General features: G+C 32.3%; 1 protein-coding gene across 2 annotated transcripts; it reads right to left on the bottom strand.

The window, feature by feature from the left end:
• Nucleotides 1–1,056: 1,056 nt before the first annotated feature.
• LOC115950867 (MADS-box transcription factor 23-like) lies at nt 1,057–16,586 on the bottom strand. 2 transcript variants are annotated; one of them, XM_031068136.1, is made up of 8 exons: nt 16,405–16,586; nt 10,846–10,924; nt 3,881–3,942; nt 1,969–2,068; nt 1,806–1,847; nt 1,660–1,701; nt 1,333–1,487; nt 1,057–1,230 (listed from the first exon to the last, which is right to left on the bottom strand). In XM_031068136.1, the coding sequence occupies exons 1-7, from the start codon at nt 16,584–16,586 to the stop codon at nt 1,335–1,337; spliced, it is 660 nt and encodes a 219-aa protein (XP_030923996.1). In that variant the 3' UTR covers nt 1,057–1,230; nt 1,333–1,334. The 2 variants fall into 2 exon arrangements, with proteins under 2 accessions (XP_030923996.1, XP_030923997.1); XM_031068137.1 differs by having other exon boundaries at nt 1,057–1,227.
• Between the last annotated feature and the right edge of the window lie 2,337 nt (nt 16,587–18,923).

Here is an 18,923-nt window from a genome sequence, read left to right as displayed (position 1 = left end):
TTTTCCTAAAATATTTCTATTTGCTGTTTTATTTATAGAATGAAGGCAAACGTTAGATTATTGCAACACTTATTATCAGTTATTTAGTGATAGCTTACCTTGTTGAGAAGAAGGATAACTTTGTTAGATCATATGCAGAAGTTTTCTGCTCACGTTTTTCATGTTCACTATCGGTTTTGAAGAAGAAACCTTTTGTCTCTTGAGGTGTAATCATTGTTATATACCACGTATAGGTGTATCCACATTAAATGTCTCAACCCTTGAGGTGCCTTCTTTATGAACAAAACTGAAACCATATACGATACTTGTAAACATGACTGGAGAGTGGATGCCCCGTAGAACAATCAAATATTGGAACAACACTCATGATTGTTGAATATTTGATGAGAAATGGGAGAATTAAGGTGCTGAAGGTTGCTGTCCTGCAAATATCTATTTTTTGAGTTTTTCTCAGGTACAATCATTATTGATTTATATTTTAGATAATGGGGTCACTTAATGTACTTCTGATTTTGTCTTCCTATATGTTATCATTATAACTTTCTCATTTCTGGTACAGGTTTTAGATCCAGTTTTGTTTGTAAGAACATTCTGGCTCAAGATGACATCTTGTATAGATCAATCTTAAAATTGTTGATTATTCTCTGATTTGGTTAATGTTAGTGACTTCAAAAAAAAAAAAAAAAAAAAAAATCCGGGTTCATTACCTTACTCAACTCCAAAGAATGGAATTCAGTTCTTGTGTGAATGATCTCAATTGTAGATCTTGGCTCAGGTCGTTAGCAGATGAGGTAGGGTTGGCTTGGTTGGGTCGTAGGTTTACATCTTACCAATATAAAATATCAGCAATTATAATACCCACAACAATAAGAATATAATTTTTATTGTTATATGTTTCCTTTTAGAGCCGAACAAGTATGTTCCCGAAAAGTTCCATTCAGAATTTTTCCATATGAAATATACACAGATACACAAGATAGGTTTCATTCAGATTTTTTCTGCATGCAATTTATGTAGATACACTAAATATCTGCTTTCACCAATAAATTTTGCTCTATTTGTAGTTAATTTCATAAGCAATGTCATACTGGTGACTGTGCTGATTGGATTTTATGTCGATCATCTGACACCAAGAAGCATGTTCCCCTGTGCTTGGTTATTTGTTTAGAGTGTGTTGAATAACATCTGTTCAAAGTCCTTGGTGCATTTCTTTGACGTAGTTGTACTCTGCTGCAATTTCATTAATTATATTTGGGAATAGGGATCAATACTGAAATAGAACAAAAATCAGTTTTTGATTACTTTTTTAGAGGGTGTGAAGAAATTTTTTACTTTTAGTCTGTTTCTCTTGCCGGTGTCTCATAAAGTTGTCGGTCTGGCTGGCTTAGCTGAAGATGGATAGGGACATGCAAGTCCTCTCCGAAGTTAGTTCCAAATGGAATGAAGGGACTTATGCTTTCTGCATTCACATGCCTTGTGCTGCAAGCCTGAGACATGAGTCTGATTGTTATGCTCAAGAACTTCACTATTCTCACATCTTACAGTTCAAAAGATGTAATGATGGCTAATAACTTATTTAGTGATGTTTGGAGTTCTGGTGGTTATAAACCAGAATACCTTCTTGCATAATTCTGAGTTTTCTTGACGTATAATGTTTACCTTCTTGTACAGTTCTATATTCTCCTGATGGATAAGATTGCCCTGAAATTTTTAAAAAAAGAGTAACTTTTATAACTGAAATAGTTCTTAATAGAAAATTCTGACAAGGAACAAGTAATTTTTCATTTTTTATTTCCTGGAAATACCCTTCGGCTTAGCTCTTGTATTTCATCAGTTAAGATTTGTTCCTGCAGAAGTTAAAGGAGCGTGTCAATTGTCATGCATGTGCTTAAGATTTAACCTCTATGGACTTCACACACACACACACACACACACACACAAGCATTGCATGAATATTAGGCTTCTTACCTTCTTCATTCGTATGCCCTGCAGACTCATTTCTAGTTTATTCTCCAGATTTTGTAGGTCTTTGACACCCAGACCAAAAAGCTGTTCTCCCATCATATACCTGTCTTATCATGGCATTTTAATTTAGGTTAATCACTAGGGTTCAGATTTATGCTCTTTATGCGGTATCTATTAATAACATATTTGTTGCTATTGAATCATATTCATTATTTTTCTGTTATATGGAATATATAATTTATTGTAAATTGCATGATGAACTGTGGTAGTGTTGGAATTAGATGGTAGCGAGACTAGTTTTTGATGTGTTTTAGTGCACATTTATCTGGTATTCTGGATTATATCATAATTTAAACATCTAAAAAGTTGACTTTGAATATACACACACACACATATCCTTTTAACTACAGGTAGATCTATTTTTAGTTTGACTGACTGGGTATTTTATGAAAAAGCAAGGTATGGAATGTAATTCTGTCAGCCCCCTCTTTTCTCCTGCCTTAACATATTTATTTTCCATTAGGGTTTATGCATATATAGTTAATTGATTATTGAAGCCCTCATGAATATCAATTTATTACAACTTTAGTGTTTAAACAGTTTTTTTTTTTTGTTTTTTTTATTTAAATTTTATTTTATTAGTCATGGTCAATTTTTTTTTTTCAAGGTTAAATCTCTAATTGTAATTCCTACAAATTAAGGGTATTTTGATTGTTTAATAGAGTCTATAATTTTCTAGGAGATCCTATGTATCTCAGGTTTTATTTTCTTGGGTTCAAACTAGTATTTTATCAAGTTTTTATTTTACTATTCAAACTAGAAATCTTAATACTACTAGTACATAAAAGAGTCCTATATTTTTGTGCTCAATGTATTCAATAATAAGACATTGAGCACATTGGCCTTAGTGATTTTTCTTTCTCGGTTTCTCCTTTCTCCTCTTTCTTTTCTTTTTTGCAGTTTTTTTCATGGTTACACTTCACAGATTCGAAATCATTATATTTTTATTTCTTTTCTTCTCTTTTCAACAGTAATTCAAATCTTTTCTCTCTTAAACCCAAATCATCCTTCTAAAAAGGTTCTAACCCAAAAATCCACAAATTCTCTTATAAACATTAACCCGTCACAAGAACTTCTAGACAAATTCTTTATTTTTTCCTATGATTTTACTGGATGTTTTTCAGTGTTATCAAATATTTTACTGTAATATTTATCAAGTTTTTAGTTTACTAGTCAAACTAGCAATCCTAATACTAGTACAAGAAAGAGTCCTATATATTTGTGCTCAACGTATTCAATCATAAAAATATTTAGTGTTTTGAGTCTTGAGGTACATTGGCCATTTGGCCTTAGTGTTTGTTGTTTCTCCCTTTCTCTTCTCTCTATTCATTTGGCCTTAGTGTTTGTTGTTTCTCCCTTTCTCTTCTTTCTATTCTTTTTTGCAGATCTGTTCATGGTTACTGTTCACAGACTTGAAATCATTATATTTATGTTTCTTTTCTTCTCTTTTCAACTGTAATTCCAATCTTTTCTCTCTTTAACCCTAATCCTTCTTCTAAAAAGTGTTTTAATCCAAAAATCCACAAATTCTCTTAAACATTAACCCGTCACAAGCCCTTCTAGACAAGTTCTTTTATTTGTCCTACAATGTTACTGGATGTTTTTCAGTGTTAGCAAATATATTACTGTACATATTACTTACTGTAATATTTATCTTAATTATATGTGTTGAACTCAAATAATTCCTATGCTATTATAGTACAAACATTGTGTGTTGTATCTGTGAAATGGTCAACATATGTGGATTATAAATTCTGATCGCTTCCGAGTTGATCATCTTTTTTTAATAATCTGGTGAAAGTTTGTAATCTAAGCTTGTGAAATTATGTAATCTAAGCTGAAGGAGAGAATGTACCGGTGGTTTTCTCGCAAGTCCTCTAGTTGTTGCCTTAAGATTGCTGCCTCCCTCTGCCAAAACTAGCAAGTACAGCAAAAAAATCAAGTGCATGAAAAATTTACAAAAATATTTTCTTCATCCGACGAAATGGAAACAAAGGTATTTAAAAAAGTATCCATAAACACTAACTACTAGAAATAAGATAAGCTTCCATTGATGTTCAAGAAATTTAACTAATGATCATATGCTGATTTGGAATTGCTTGAAGCCAAGCTACAAAAGAAATATTGGACTGTTTAAGAGTTGCGGCAACATTCAATCTATTCAGTATATGGTTCTCTCTGATATGTTTGAATATTATCCATGATAGCTTAACATTTTTGCTGATGCATTGACTATCAAGAATCAATTAATTAAATATTAGCTTAAGTTTTTGGTTGTTGCATACACTTATGTAATCAATTAAGGTGCAACCATCATGCCTGATTCAGAGTTATGTTGATTTGTTCTCCACTCTTCCATACTCTCTTGGCTTGTGGTTATGGGGTCAGTAGTGATCTATCACTTGTACAGTAATAAACAATGGTCTATCTGTCAACCATTAACTGAAGGCCTTATAAATAATAAGGCTTACCTAGTGTTTAGTGTTGATTAAAACAAGTTTTCAAGATACCTATTACTGAGTTAAAAAGCATGGGCATGTGATTGAATATTGAAACCTCTTTTTCCTATGTATTTTGGCATTGATGGATATGGAAAAATCTTGTTTAACTTAGGTACATTCTCTTTTTTGTCTGTGATCAGTTCGTTTTAATGTTAAAGTTGTGGAGTTATGCTGTGCATGTGAATTTTGACATTTGCTATAACAGTGTGTCAACAATATGGGTAAAAGGCATAACTAGCCTCCTCTTTTTTTTGTTTATTGGGGTAGTGGACACAATGGGATCCAAACTGCAATTTTTGCCTCTACACTTCCTTAAATGCTAATATTTATGATGTCCATTATGTGGCGCCCACATTAATTCATGTGTAGTCCAGATATGTATAATTTGAATGGTAAAGCAAAATGATAGGGTTTCATGGCAATGTGGTTGATTTAGCATGCATACTACGTACATCCAGCTCTCTTAGTGTAATACCATCACTAATTTGAGCAAATATGCCAACTACATCTTGCAATTTCTCAAGAATAACATGATGCATACTTTTCTAGTGATACAGCTTTGGCAAGACAAACGAACTATCCTATAAAGTAATTTATATATATCTAAAAGTTTAAGCGTAGCAATTATTATTGTTACGCTCCTATTGAGCCACATTAGCGGTTACGTCACTATTTTATTTTATTTTTTTGGTTTTCCATCTTTATTGATTGTCTATTGCAAAATTAATTTTTTGGAGCCAAATGTGATGCAATACATGCCATTATAAATTCTAATTATCTATTGTCTATATTGAAAAATCCTTTCAACATTGTGTGTCAATTTCTTTCCATCCTTTTATACACACACACACACAATACATTTTGCTACTCAATCATTGAGCCACATCATTTACTTATTTTTTATTTATTCTTTTCTTTTTTAAACTTTTCTTCTCACTACTCTCTACAAAAAAACAAAAACAAAAACCTCTTCTTCTCCCTATTAGTACACACCTACGATTACACTTCCTCCAGCCTTTCCCTTCTCTCTTTGCCTCTTTACTTCCTCCCACTACTTGCTACTTTACGGTTAAACTTCCTTCATCCTTTTCAATTTCTTTTTTATAAAATTTTTTAATTTTGAATTTGTCTCTTCTTCTTCCCATTTTATTTGTACACATCTACGGTTACACTTCCTCCAACCTTTCCTTTCCCTCTTTGCCTCTTTACCTCTCCCATTATTCTCTACTTCACCGTTACAATTCCTTCATCCTTTTCCCTTTTTTATAACTTGACTCTTCTTCTTCTCATTTTATCTGTCTACACCTACGGTTACACTTTCTCCAACATTTCCCTTCCCTCTTTGCCTCTTTACTTCCTCCCACTACTCGCTACTTTACGGTTAAACTTCCTTCATCCTTTTTACTTTTTTTTTTTTATAAAATTTTTTAATTTAGAATTTGACTCTTCTTCTTCCCATTTTATTTGTACACATCTACGGTTACACTTCCTCCAACCTTTCCTTTCCCTCTTTGCCTCTTTACCTCCCACATTACTCTCTACTTCACCGTTACAAATCCTTCATCCTTTTCCTTTTTTTATAACTTGACTCTTCTTCTTCTCATTTTATTTGTATACACCTACGGTTACACTTTCTCCAACATTTCCCTTCCTTCTTTGTCTCTTTGCCTCTCCCACTACTTTCTATTTCACCGTTACACTTCCTTCGTCCTTTTCTCTTTTTTATAACTTGACTCTTCTTCTTCCTATTTTCTTTGTATAAATTTGATATTATTTCTCCCATTCAATCCATATTTTTCTCATACAAAGACTGTGAGTACTCTCTCTCTCCTTTCTTTTGGTGATTTTTTGTTCTTTTTTATAACTCTAATTAAGATTGATGTTTTTTTTTTTTAATATGTGTTTTGTTGTTCTTTTTTTTTTTTTTTTTTTTTTTTTTTAAATTTTAAAATTTTAAAATTTCCCTTTACAAAGTCTTCTCTCTCCCTTTTATAGCTTTGGTTGAATTTTGGTTTGAGTTAATACTTAGTTTTTATTTTTTAGAAATAGGAATTTGAGTTTATATCAAAACACAATCAACAATATGACTATGAATTTGAATATGCCTACTAATTGTTTAAATAATAATTATGATAAGGTCTATCTTTTATTTCTTTGCTTTTGTTTTAATTTTGGTTAAGATAAATTTGTAATTTTGTGATGAGTTTTGATTATCATGATATCTACTTATTCCTTAAGAGAGTTGAAACTTATAAAGTTTAGTTGTATATTAGGTTAATATAACACACTACAACAAAAATTAGAAAGATACGGTTCACCTTAAAAAAATATTAATCAAACACACAAAAAATAATAGAATGATATATTTGTAGAGATAAAAAGATAAAAAAAAATACTTGCAGAAATCTTTAAAAAAAATTGAAAATACTTGAAATAAGTGTTACTTTTTATATATTACACCCTATTATATAATATTTATATATATTCCTATGTATCGTGTGAGTTTGCGACTAGTTATGTTAAAACTTAAAAACATTTAAGAGGCATCAATTGCTTATTTGGAAGATAACATGTACTAGTTAGCAAGCTTATATTTGTGATTTTGCAAGTGTAAGCAAATAGGCAGCAGCTAATATCCTTGACTGATATACATGAAGACTATATGTTACTCTAAGTAGATGAAATAATTTTCACTTTTTATTTTTGGGAGCTGATTTATACATAAATCCTTTTGCCTGGAGATCAGTCAAAATTTATGATATTTTCTGATATGCTCTCCCCATATATATATATATATATAGAGAGAGAGAGAGAGAGAGAGAGAGATGTGCTCATCTTTCTTTTCTCTTCTATTTCTTTCTTTCCTTTTCTTTTAAGCTAGCCCTAATTGATCTCATTTTTTATGAAGTTATGAAGTCAGAAGATTTTTGTGATTAGATTTATTGACTCAGGATTTAGTTAGTCTTTGCTAATCTTGAACAGAAGTAAAAAATGGTTTGAAGACATTACAATGTTATAATGTCATAATTTAAAATATCCTTTTTTTTTTTTGAAAAATTATTTTTTATTTTCGCTAAGTAAGGAGAAAGAGAGGAGTAGATGAAGGTTTTAGACATAAATCCCAAGCCATGTTAAACTCCCAAAGTAGCTTGGCACTTATAAATCCAACATCCAACTCCCTCCTTAGCAATGTGGGGCAAAGCCTATGTTAAAAGGGTTTTCATTTATCAATGTCAAGAGTAACTAATAAATTACCATTTTTCCTAAAAGTTTAAGTTTATAAGAGATGGTGAATTTAATCAGTTAATCATTATTCTAATACTCCCCATCAAGTGTAAGCCTAAATTTTCTTCAATATGTTAAAATTTTAACTTAATTTATATGGGAGGAGACAAGATTCAAACTTGGGATAGTCTATTCTAATACCATGATAAATTACCATTAATCTTAAAAGCTTATACTAATAGAAATGATGAATTTAATCATATAACTTTTATTTTATTAGTAAAATCTACTTTGTGACCATGGTCATATTCAATTATAATTCTAAATAATTTTTTTCATAAGAATTTAATCAATCATGATGTGACATGGTTATGCTGTTTGTCTCAGCCAAGGAAATAAATGAGTGCTGCTATGTTTAACTTGCTTGTTGAAGATCATGTTGTATGAGAAGTGAGGGCCAACAAAGAAAGTAAGTTTTCTTTGTGAGGAAATTGGTGAACTTGACCAGGAAGGGAGATAGTAGGATGTTCTTGCAAAAATATTGCCCTTTGATGCTCACATCTAGAGAACTTCTGTTCCCTGATTCTTTCTTTTCCATCTTTGCTTCATTTCTTGATAAGATAATTCCATTAAAGATAGTTCGTTTTATGACTTGGCCTAGCAGGATTCTACAATATTGTGATACTGCATTCTTTGTATTACTACAATTAGTATGTGACCACTAACTGAGTGTTGGATATCTGTTTGCCAATGAGCTTTATCTCAAATGACACTTCCTCCTATCACAAGAATGGATGAAGGGTGAAGTTGTGGGTTCAAAACTCATTAGATGAATATGTAACTCTTGCCAATTAAAAAAAAAAAAAAAGAAAAGAAAGAAAAAAGAGTTGGATATCCTTTTGTTTTAGAGCCAACAATGTTTAGTAGGATAGGAGTATTGAATTTATTTGCTTAATACAAAGGGCCAATACTGAGTCCTTTGCTGTTAGAAAAATTTACATTTATTTATTGTTTCTGTCTGCAAAGCTTTAGTATATTAATTAAAATGTTGAAACATGATAGTGAAATGTTGTATTTGGTGCCTAAATATTTAAGTCTTCTGCAAGAATACTGTCATTTATCTGTATGAAAATTTTATAATTAGACAGATGAGGATGGCACTTGAAAGCTTCCGTGGCAAGGGAGTGTATAATTTATGTTTTTCTCATCACCCTTTTTCTAAAAAAGAAATCCTAGCCATCTCTCTCTCTCTCTCTCTCTCTCTCTTTTTACAAAAAAAATTCTTATTGGGGAAGGAATAACTTTCAAACTGAGTGGTTGGCAAGTTGAGGTTGCCAAAGGGTTTCTGGAACACCACTTGATTACACCAACATCGTATAATATGGTGGGATGGTGGTTGGTTAAGATTACATGATTAAGTAAAATAGGGAAAGAAGAAAAAGAAGTTAGATATGACTTTGGCATCCTCTTGTGCAATTATACATAGGAAAACATTATACCTTGTATTTTGCTGTAGTGTCTGAAAGGATCTTCAACTTAATTCACATACTTGAAATGTGAGTAGTGTGCCCACTCAAGGAACTATGCTTATTCATAGAAGGAAAAAAAAAGGAGCTATGCTTGTGTCCAAATCGACATAGATTTGGCTTAGACATGCTCAGGTTGAAGAGCAAACAATATCTTTTGGAGATGATCGTGAGATACACATTGCAGGAGATGTGTCATTTCATTTAAACTTAAACTTCTTATTCAATGAATGTGTATATACTTATTGAAAAGTAAAACTTGAAAGTTTGGATTCAATCAGTGGCTGTGGTAGTTTTGCTAGTCAAGTTTAAATGACCAACACTGCAAATGTGTCAAATTTGGAAACTGTTGGGAAGGGAGCAAGAAGGTGGAGGTTTCAGGCAACTATACAAACATACATATTCCAGGTGATAGAATAATAGTATACTGTTTTGTTCTTTTAGAATTTCCTGAGTTGGCATATTCTGTGTATGCTCACAGAAAATGGGATGAGAAAGTGAGAAAATCATTGGCAGTAATGCCTGGAGGCTGATGCATGTGTATAGATGAATGTACGTATATGAAACAGTTTGAGTAGACTAATTACACTATGCAGTTATAATAGACTAGTTGCATTGTGTACTAGTTCTGAGATGCTCTGAGATAACCAAGGTGTTGAGCATGACACGGTGACAGCTCCTACATTTTATATGAAATGCTCATTGGATGTCTCTAATTGTAAATTAGGTAATCTTGTATGTTGCTTATGAATATATGAGTTTAAGATGTATATTATGTTAGATGTTTTGGTAGTATCTGAGAGAAAAAGAAAGTACTCTATTATAAAGCCTTAACACCTATTGGAGTGGATATTGTCCCATGAAAATGTATTTGGAAGCCTAAAGTTCTGGAAAAATCTTAACTATAGATAACCCGAGGAAGAGAAACATTAATTTAGTTACTTGGTTAGTTAGTGTTGTATATGTAAACGAGTTGGGAGACAATTGATCATTTGTTGCTTCATTGTACTCTTGCCAATGAGTTGTAGGTGGCTTTATTTGGGGTTCAACGGGTGATGCCTCATGGGGTTAGAGATTTACTTGCTTGCTGGCAATGTAGTTTTGGGAGACATCAGATAGTGAGATTTGGAAAGCTATCCCTCATTGCTTGATGTGGTGCATTTGACGGGAAAGAAATGCTAAAAATTTCAAAGGGTGTGAAGTGTGAACGGACTATTTAATACAAAGTTTCAGCTCTTTAGAACCTTGTGTGATTGATGACAGCATCAAGAATATTTTCTTTCTCTAACTTATTAGAATATATAGATCATTTTAATGTTAGAGCTTGGTTGTGATATGCATCATCCAGTATAAGTCCTGTGTACTTTTGTGCAGTCCATTTTTTTTTTCAATTAAACTTATTATTTATCCAAAAAGAGGAAAGTACTGAGTATTAATCCTAGAATTTTTTCATAATGTTTTCATGATTGTAACTTAGGAGCACACTTGCAAATAGTTTCAAACGAAGCTCCATTTATTGTGGAACATTTGCAGAGAATCAATGTTGAAGGTAGCATAATGGAGTATACCTTGACTTCTGATGCTGGATTTTGCGGTTGCTGATATTCCCCCTTTGATTTGTTATATCTTTCAAGTACCGAATTCATGCTGGTGAAAGTAATTAGAATGATCAGATTTTGCAGTGTAATTATCAGTATTATATGCATCAGTATGAAATAGAGCAGCCATGAGAGAGATGTGTAAGAAAGATACATATTCCATTTGAAATTAAGCCATAAGAAAATATCATGCTCAGCATTAAAACAAAGCTTTTCCGATATCATCAGAGAGCACACTTGAATTGTCCATATTTGGATAGGGTTTTATTTTCTCTCTCCCTCTCTCTCATCTTCTTTCCTTTCCCGGCCTCTTCCCTCAAACCAAAACCATTTTCTTTCTTTCTAGAATTGAGAGGAAAGAGGGAGAGAGAAGAGGCTCCAGAGGGTGGGACGCACTAATAGACTATGTTTCTTTCACTTTCCCTCGTACAAAGTAAACACTTGAAAGGAAAGTTTCTTTAATTTCTCTTCCCATCTTTCCCCTCTCCCCTCATCTCTTTCCTTTCTCTTACTTCCCCTATTTTTTGCCAAACACTGGAAAATTTTCATTGGGGTCCAACCTTTACTAACAAAATAAAATTTAATTTATAAAATTCAAAGCACAACTTTTTGTTTGAAAAGTTGACTAAAACATTTTGTACTTAGGAGATGACAAAAGCTAATATCACAAGGAAATTCTTGATTATATTTATTTTATTTTTAGATTTTTCAACGTCAAAAATTTGATTAGATACTACCTTTCTTATAAAATGGAACAAGTCGCATTTTACTGAGCAGTTAGAAGATTCATAAAATTAAAGGAAAAATTTGAATTTAAATTAAGCATTTATATAGTATATGTAATGAGGCACAACAAAAGATTATTATTTTTTTATTATTTAGAAACCAGACTGAGAACAACCTGAGGCTTTATTCAAAAACACTTGATGAACGTCATTGAACCTATCATTGAATGCCTTAAGAGAGGAACTTTCAAGTGGACGAATGAAGCTAAAATAGTTTTGAACTCATCAAGAAAAGGGAAACAAAAACTACTATTATCTCATTACCAACTTTTGACAAGGTATTCGGGGTTGATTGTGATTCTTCTAATGTGGGCATTGGTGCCGTACTCAGCCAAGAAGGAAATCCTATCACTTTCTTTTATGAAACATTAAGTGAATCCTACAAGAAGTATTTAACCTATGGCAAAGAGTTCTATGCCATTGTTTTTTTCTTGAGCTATATATTGGAGTCACAACCTCCTTCATAAGGAATTCATTCTCTTCTTGGATCAAGGTTGACATGTCAAATGAAGTGAGTTTTTGCAATATTTTTCTTTTGTTCCCTAGTATAAGGCTGGTGTTCCAAATTAGTGGTTGGTGCTTTAAGTCGATGACATTCCTTAATTGCTTTCTACATTAATGCAAGTGAAAGTCTTAGGCTTAAACTTTTGAAGGAGTTGTACCAAGAGGATCCTACTTTTCAAGGTGTGGGAAGAGTGTTCAAAGGGTCCTTATCATTATTTCTTATTGCAAGATGGCTATTTATTCAAAGGTAACCGATTATATGTTCCATAATGATCTTTAAGGAACACCATTATCATTGAAACTCATGGTTGTGGACTTGTTGGTCACTTTGGAAGAGATAAGACTCTTGCTCTTGCCAAAGAAAATTTCTATTGGCAAAAATAGAGTGTGATGTTATATAACAATAAAAGCATAGTAGGACTTGTCAGTTGTCACGGTGCCTTGAGTCATGGCCAAAACACTGGTTTATACATGCCACTACTCATTCCTAAGATACCTTAGGAAGATGTTAGTATGAATTTTGTTTTGGGATTTATATCAGAGATACAAAGGAACAAAGATTCTCGTATGGTGGTTGTTGATTGATATTATAAGATGCCATTTTTTTTTTCCTTGTAGCAAGACTCTCAATCTTTGGAACTAATATTCAATTTATCTCAACTTGTCATCCTCAAAGAGATGGGCAGATAGAAGTTGTTAATCAAAGTTTGGGAAGTTTATAAAGAAATTTCGTGGCCAAAAACTTACAACAATGGGATCTTCTTCTAGCTCAAGTTGAAATTTCTTACAATTGGTCTATTGGCCAAAATTGGTTGTAGTACATTTGTAGTTGTTTATGGTCAAAATCTCGTTAGCTCCTTCTACTCACCGATTTAATGGAGATACTGAGGAAAGCATGAAGTCTATTAAGAATTTAAAATTGTATTTTCAACTCAAGTTTTCAATTGTTTGCACACTTGTGTGTCCCTACATACTATTAATGTGTAACAATCACTACTCATTTTGATAGGTGACAAGTTTCTTTCTGTCTCTAAAATGGATTCTCTAGAATGATGAATGTTCTTATCCTATGCTTTGTATATCTTGAGTGGATTCCTTTGAATGGTAAACTTATTTATCGTGAGTATATACTTGTGTTCCCTCCTTACTCTCCAAAAAGTCTTGTAGTAGATAATCAAGTCACATTCTCTATTTGATCATGCTCCATCATTTCTTAGTTTCTTACCACACATATAGATTTAAATAAAGCATTCCTATTATCTTCCTCAAATCTTCAACTTGAGGAAAGTACTTTATATTTTTTGTCTTTTTCTTGTTCAAATTTTTAAAGAAGGATGTTGACACACGGTGATAATTTTCTGACTAGGTTAATTAAGACACATGTGGTTAAAAATATTCGTAAAATGACCTTTGGTTAATATATTACTGAAATGAGCTTAGATTAATCTGTGTTGTACTTTTCTTTCAAATGGTCTGGCTCTTTTTTGGTTCCAGGTCTTACGCCTAAGAAACCTATGTATCTTGTATTTTAATTTCTCATATTGTCATTCTCTCATCTCATAATCATTTTTCTGTATTTGTATATACTCTTTACTCAAATATATTAATTTTAAATGCTTAGATTATGTTGACAAGCCATGCTTCATCATAAGATATCCTAATCCAATTTGATTTGATAGATAATTGAATAATGTTAGAGATACAAACTATTTTACAAATTTTTTACAAACTGTTGATGTTGTGAGTAATTATTGATAAATGAAAAAGTGATATTAATGGTGAGCCTAGATGAAAACCAATAAGAGGTTAGCTATATCAACATTTTGTAAAAATGTTGTGAAATAGTTTATGACTGTAGCATTACTCTAGATATTTTCAGTCACATAATGATTCATAATGCACTTATTTGCTATAGCCATGTTACTCCTCTTATTTGGGTAACTTTCATTTCCATTCTTTTATGTTCTGTGTTAGGTTCTAAGATTTTAGGAACTAAATGTATTAGAACTTCAATTTGTAATGTGTTGGCAAACCATGATTAAAACATTGAGTCTAGATTTAGGCTTGCTCAAAGTGTGTTTATTTGTAAAATTGGAATCGAGTGATTGCAGGATTTATTGGTCTAAATCTACAAGACTCGATTGATTGAAAATTAGACTCGATAAATCGAATCTCGTGCAGATTTATTTTTCTACAGAATTTCCAATTCAGCCCAAGTTCATATGACGTGTAGGGTTTTATATTTTACTCCAAGTATAAAAAGAAAAATCTTAACTACGTTTTAGAAGTCTTTGATGTGCTGTGTGTTGAATCTCTTGTGAGATCTAGAGGTGTTTACCTTCATACACACTTAGGGTTATCAAGATCAAGATTCATGTCAAGAACTTGTTGATCGCTTTAGTTGCTGTATAAAGAACTTAAAGAAGATCTGAAACCTTTGAGTGGAGTCTCAAAGTCACAAGTGGGAGTACTTGTGGTTGCAGTGAATTAAGGAAAGAAGTAGTCTGTGGATTTGGAGTTATCACGTGGTCGTGGTAGTAAGTTTTTTACATGAGGTAGCAATAGGATGTTAGTGGTTTAAGTTCTATTGTATAAAATTCAATTCTTTCATAGTGGATTTGCTTTACCTTGAGGATAGTTAGGTTGAATCATCCCCAAGTTTTTTATAGGTTTGGTTTTTCCTGGGTTATCATATTGTGTATTCTTTATATTTCTGCATTATTTACATGATATGATTTGGATATGTTAACCTAGAACTAATAATTTATCTAAATAATCACTTGGCTAAATGACTAGTTTAAACAACTTGTGTTTTAAGGGAGTCTAAAAACGTACACTCTGTACCTTTTGATTTAGTTTATTATGTTAACAAGGCATGCTTGATCATAAGATATCCTAATCCAATTTGATTTGATAGATATTTTCAATCACATAAGGATTCATAATGCACTTATTTGCTATATCCAAGTTACTCCTCTTATTTGGGCAACTTTCCTTTCCATTCTTTTATTCTCTGTACCTTTTAATTTAGTTTATTATGATATTTGGGGTCTTGCTTTGGTCCCTACCAGAGAAGGATCTCGCTATATTGTTAGTTGTTGATTATTTCTCTATCTTTCACTCTTGTTCATGCTCCTAATTATATGAAACTTACATTTGATTGATCTTGTCTTAGTGATGCTTAACCTATTTCTAGAATCTTGAGTACACAATTTAAGTTGTGCTAATTGATTGTATATTTTGCTATGTTTTTTATTTTGTCCATCTTAAACTTTGGCTATTTTATAAAGTGGAACATAGAATATGGGAGAGATGATTAATTAGTATTTTCAGAGAAATATATTCAGGAAATAAGAGAGGTAAAGAAGTGGAAAGTGGAACATAGAATATGGAATAGAGGATTAATCTGTATTGTTAGATAAACACATTTAGGAAGTAAGAGAGCTAAAGAAGTGCAAATTGATTGCATATTGTCAAAAATATATTTAGGATGGAACAGACTACACTTCAAATAAGATACTATGTGAAGTCTGGCACTTCCAAACCTACGATAGTAACTGATGCGCTTTACAAAGGGATTAGGAAAGGCATGCATTCCATCAGTCCTTTTCTATCTACCCGATGACTTCCGCATTTTTATTCCCCATTCTTTATCTTTAGGTATCTTCTGCCATGTTTGATTGAGTGAACTATATATTTAGTACCCAAAATGCAATCATCAGTCCCACTATAGCAGGTTTATGCTCAAACCTCAACTAGATGTTCTTGGAATGGAGGCTAGGGTATAGGTACTGTCAAAGCAATAGTCCCTTTATTATGTTCCCTATTTGATTCTCCCATTCCCAAAGTAGATATCTTCAGGTTTACCAATGCTTAAATAAATAGATTAAGACTGATGGAAGTACGTGATTTTTCTTCTTATCTAGTCATATGTAGATTCATGAATCCGCACACCTAGCCAAAAATTCCTAGTCTCTCTCAACTTAATTAATGCCATGCAAACAAATTTTATAAATCGGATAACATAGATTAACATGTGTATGCGCGTGTGATTATTGATATATAGAAGATAAAGACGTGAAAAGTTTTAGGAAGATATATTAAACATATAATTACATTATCTGCAACACATAATATAAACCTGAGGTTGAAAAAAATTGCTATGTTCAACAAAGCATTTTCTAAAAATCATACCACTGAAACAAGAACAAATCAAGGAAAAAGAATACAAGGGCCATACCTGGTGCTTGCAAATTCATATAGCTTTGCAGTGCTGGAGAAAATTGCAAGTCCAACTTCAGCATCACACAGAATTGCTAGCTCCTTCGCCTTTTTGATTAATCCCTTTCTCCTCTTCGAGAAAGTCACTTGCCTGCTCGATGAATTATCGATCCTTTGAATTGCAATCTTCCCTCTCCCCATCCCTTCTGCTTTCTATTTTCTATACTCTTAGTCTTAGGGTTCCTGCAATAAAAAAAACAAAAAAAAACCTTAAGGAATAAAGATTTTAAAGATTATTAATCAAAAAGTAAAAAAAAAAAAAAAGATTATAAAGATTAAAAGCATAAAACTAAAAAGGATCTGATGAAAAGCTTACTTTGTTGAGCCAAAGCAACACCTTTTTTTAGTATGAATCAGATAGTGGTGTAGATGGTGTTTAAGTTTTGTGCTACATCTTCTTTTCGCATCAAGAGCTTTATATAAGAAAAAGTAGTTTAGGGATGAATATAAAATAGCTTAGAATGTGGAGATTACAAGAGTTATTTGAGAAATTAAACAATAATGAATGACTTATACAGTTGTACTGTCTACAGTGCACAACTCTAGAAATGGATACATAAACACTGTATATTCGTACTTTATTCGAGTATTTTGATGGCGCCGTCTGTGGAATTAGTTAGTGACACGTGGGTATATGAGTGCATTAGAGTAACTGAGCCAGAAAATTTTCTTGGCTAATGTAATGTATAATATATAACACACATTTAGCATAGAGGCAATAAAGAGAGTACATCAATATCCTTGACCTCTGAAGTTATTTTAATTGTATATATGTATGTTATCTCTTTCATTAAGGTTTCTCCCTAATTCTTGTGTGATTACCTAAATTCACTTTCTTTTGTTTTGTTTTTTAATCTTTCTGTTTGGTCGCTTGCTGTTGTTGTTGTCTCTCTCTCTCTCTCTCTCTCTCTAGTGACCTAGCTAGATGCAACTTTGACACTCATGCAAGCTAGTTTATGCTGGAACCTGCTTATGCCCGGCCAGATAAATGTTTATGAGGTATGGTTACTGATTTTAAAGAGCCATTAAATAAAACTTACTGAGACAGAAGCTCTTTAATAAACAAAGAAATGTAAGTCTCTTGATGGAAATGATTGAAAGAAAGTTTAATTTGTACATCTATAATGTGTCACCATGTCATTAGGTGAATTTTGCATTCTTCAATATATTGTTTAATATATGTTTGATTGTCTTCAACAGCACCAATCTCCTTTCTTCATTTTAAACATCAATCAACATAAGCATGTGCCCGAACATTTAAATTACCCAAATTTATTTGTAAGAAACTTATGGTTCAGTGATATTGCTCGGTCTTCTTTATAAGAATTTGAATTCTGCTAATTTGTGAAAAAAAAAATTCAAATTTAATTGGATCATATAAATTAACCATTAATTTGATAATTCATATTACTAGTAACTTCTAGACAACGTTTAAGAATTTACCGATCCAAGAAATTTCAATGTACTTTGGTTTCCCTTACTCAGGAATCTCTTCAAACTTTAAAGGCGTAGTATGTGGAGAAATAGTATGTGTCAGGCAAAGATCTCGTATAAGTATTGTATAGGATACAATACCTGACGGATGGCTGAGATGAAAAGTTAAAAACTCAACTTTTCATCACAATCGTATGATCAAAAAAGATAAAAATTTGAAAAAAAAAAAAAAAAGAGTAAGAACTTAAAAAGTTACTGTTTTTTTTTCCCTCTATCGGACGGTTGGGATGAAAAGTTATGTCCATGAGTATTGAACTATATTTGGATCAGAATGTGTCACTGGATGATTGATTGACGCACATGTGAAGGGGTAGAATCACCATATCCGCCAATCGAGGGGGGGTCTTCGCACGCTTTATCGAGCTTAGCCCATTGGCAAACAAACCGTACCAACAAGCCAATGGTGTGCGAGTTTTTGTCTGGCCAAAAATAGAGAAGCTTATTATTTTTGCTGAATATGCTCAATATGGTATAAAGTAGCTTATTAGTTAAGCATAAATCTTAATAGATATGGGCATATAGGTTTTAGTTTTAATTATATGCACTAATATAGTGGTTAGGCTGTTGCTAACGCACCAATAATCATGAAGTTCTGGTGATTGTCTGTAAACACAACTTCCTATTGGCTGAGCCCACGTGAATGTGATTTGTTAAACCAATAAGATTCGATCTTTCTAGAAATTCAAATGGGTCCCTTGAATTAAGGAGTCACTGATCGATGAGTACTTCTAGATTAGACTAGATTAAACAGTATAATTTAATCCCTGTTACTGTGATCTAGGCCAGGTGTCAATCATCAGAAAATCATAATTGGACATAGACCAAGAAAAAGGTTATTTGGCTAACATTTCCACTTAGTTGATCATCCCAACAATGGATTTTTGTGTGGCTTCACTGAGTCATCACAGTCTTGATCGAAAATGACTTCTTTTTAGGTTGTGATGTAAAATGGTAATCATAAATTAATAAGAGAGCACATGAGCT

Source organism: Quercus lobata, chromosome 6, assembly GCF_001633185.2.
Source record: "Quercus lobata isolate SW786 chromosome 6, ValleyOak3.0 Primary Assembly, whole genome shotgun sequence".
Lineage (NCBI taxonomy): Eukaryota > Viridiplantae > Streptophyta > Magnoliopsida > Fagales > Fagaceae > Quercus > Quercus lobata.
The sequence above is the reverse complement of the archived record's forward strand: the minus strand, read 5'-3'. Positions and strand labels throughout refer to the sequence as shown.

Excerpts from the sequence above, each read along its gene's own strand:
- LOC115950867 (XM_031068136.1), bottom strand. The coding sequence starts at position 16,586 with ATGGGGAGAGGGAAGATTGCAATTCAAAGGATCGATAATTCATCGAGC. Across the intron at positions 1,848-1,968 it reads AGGGCATACGAATGAAGAAG|GAACAAATCTTAACTGATGA; the intron begins GTAAGAAGCCTA and ends TAACTTCTGCAG. Across the intron at positions 1,488-1,659 it reads ATATAGAACTGTACAAGAAG|GCTTGCAGCACAAGGCATGT; the intron begins GTAAACATTATA and ends CTCATGTCTCAG.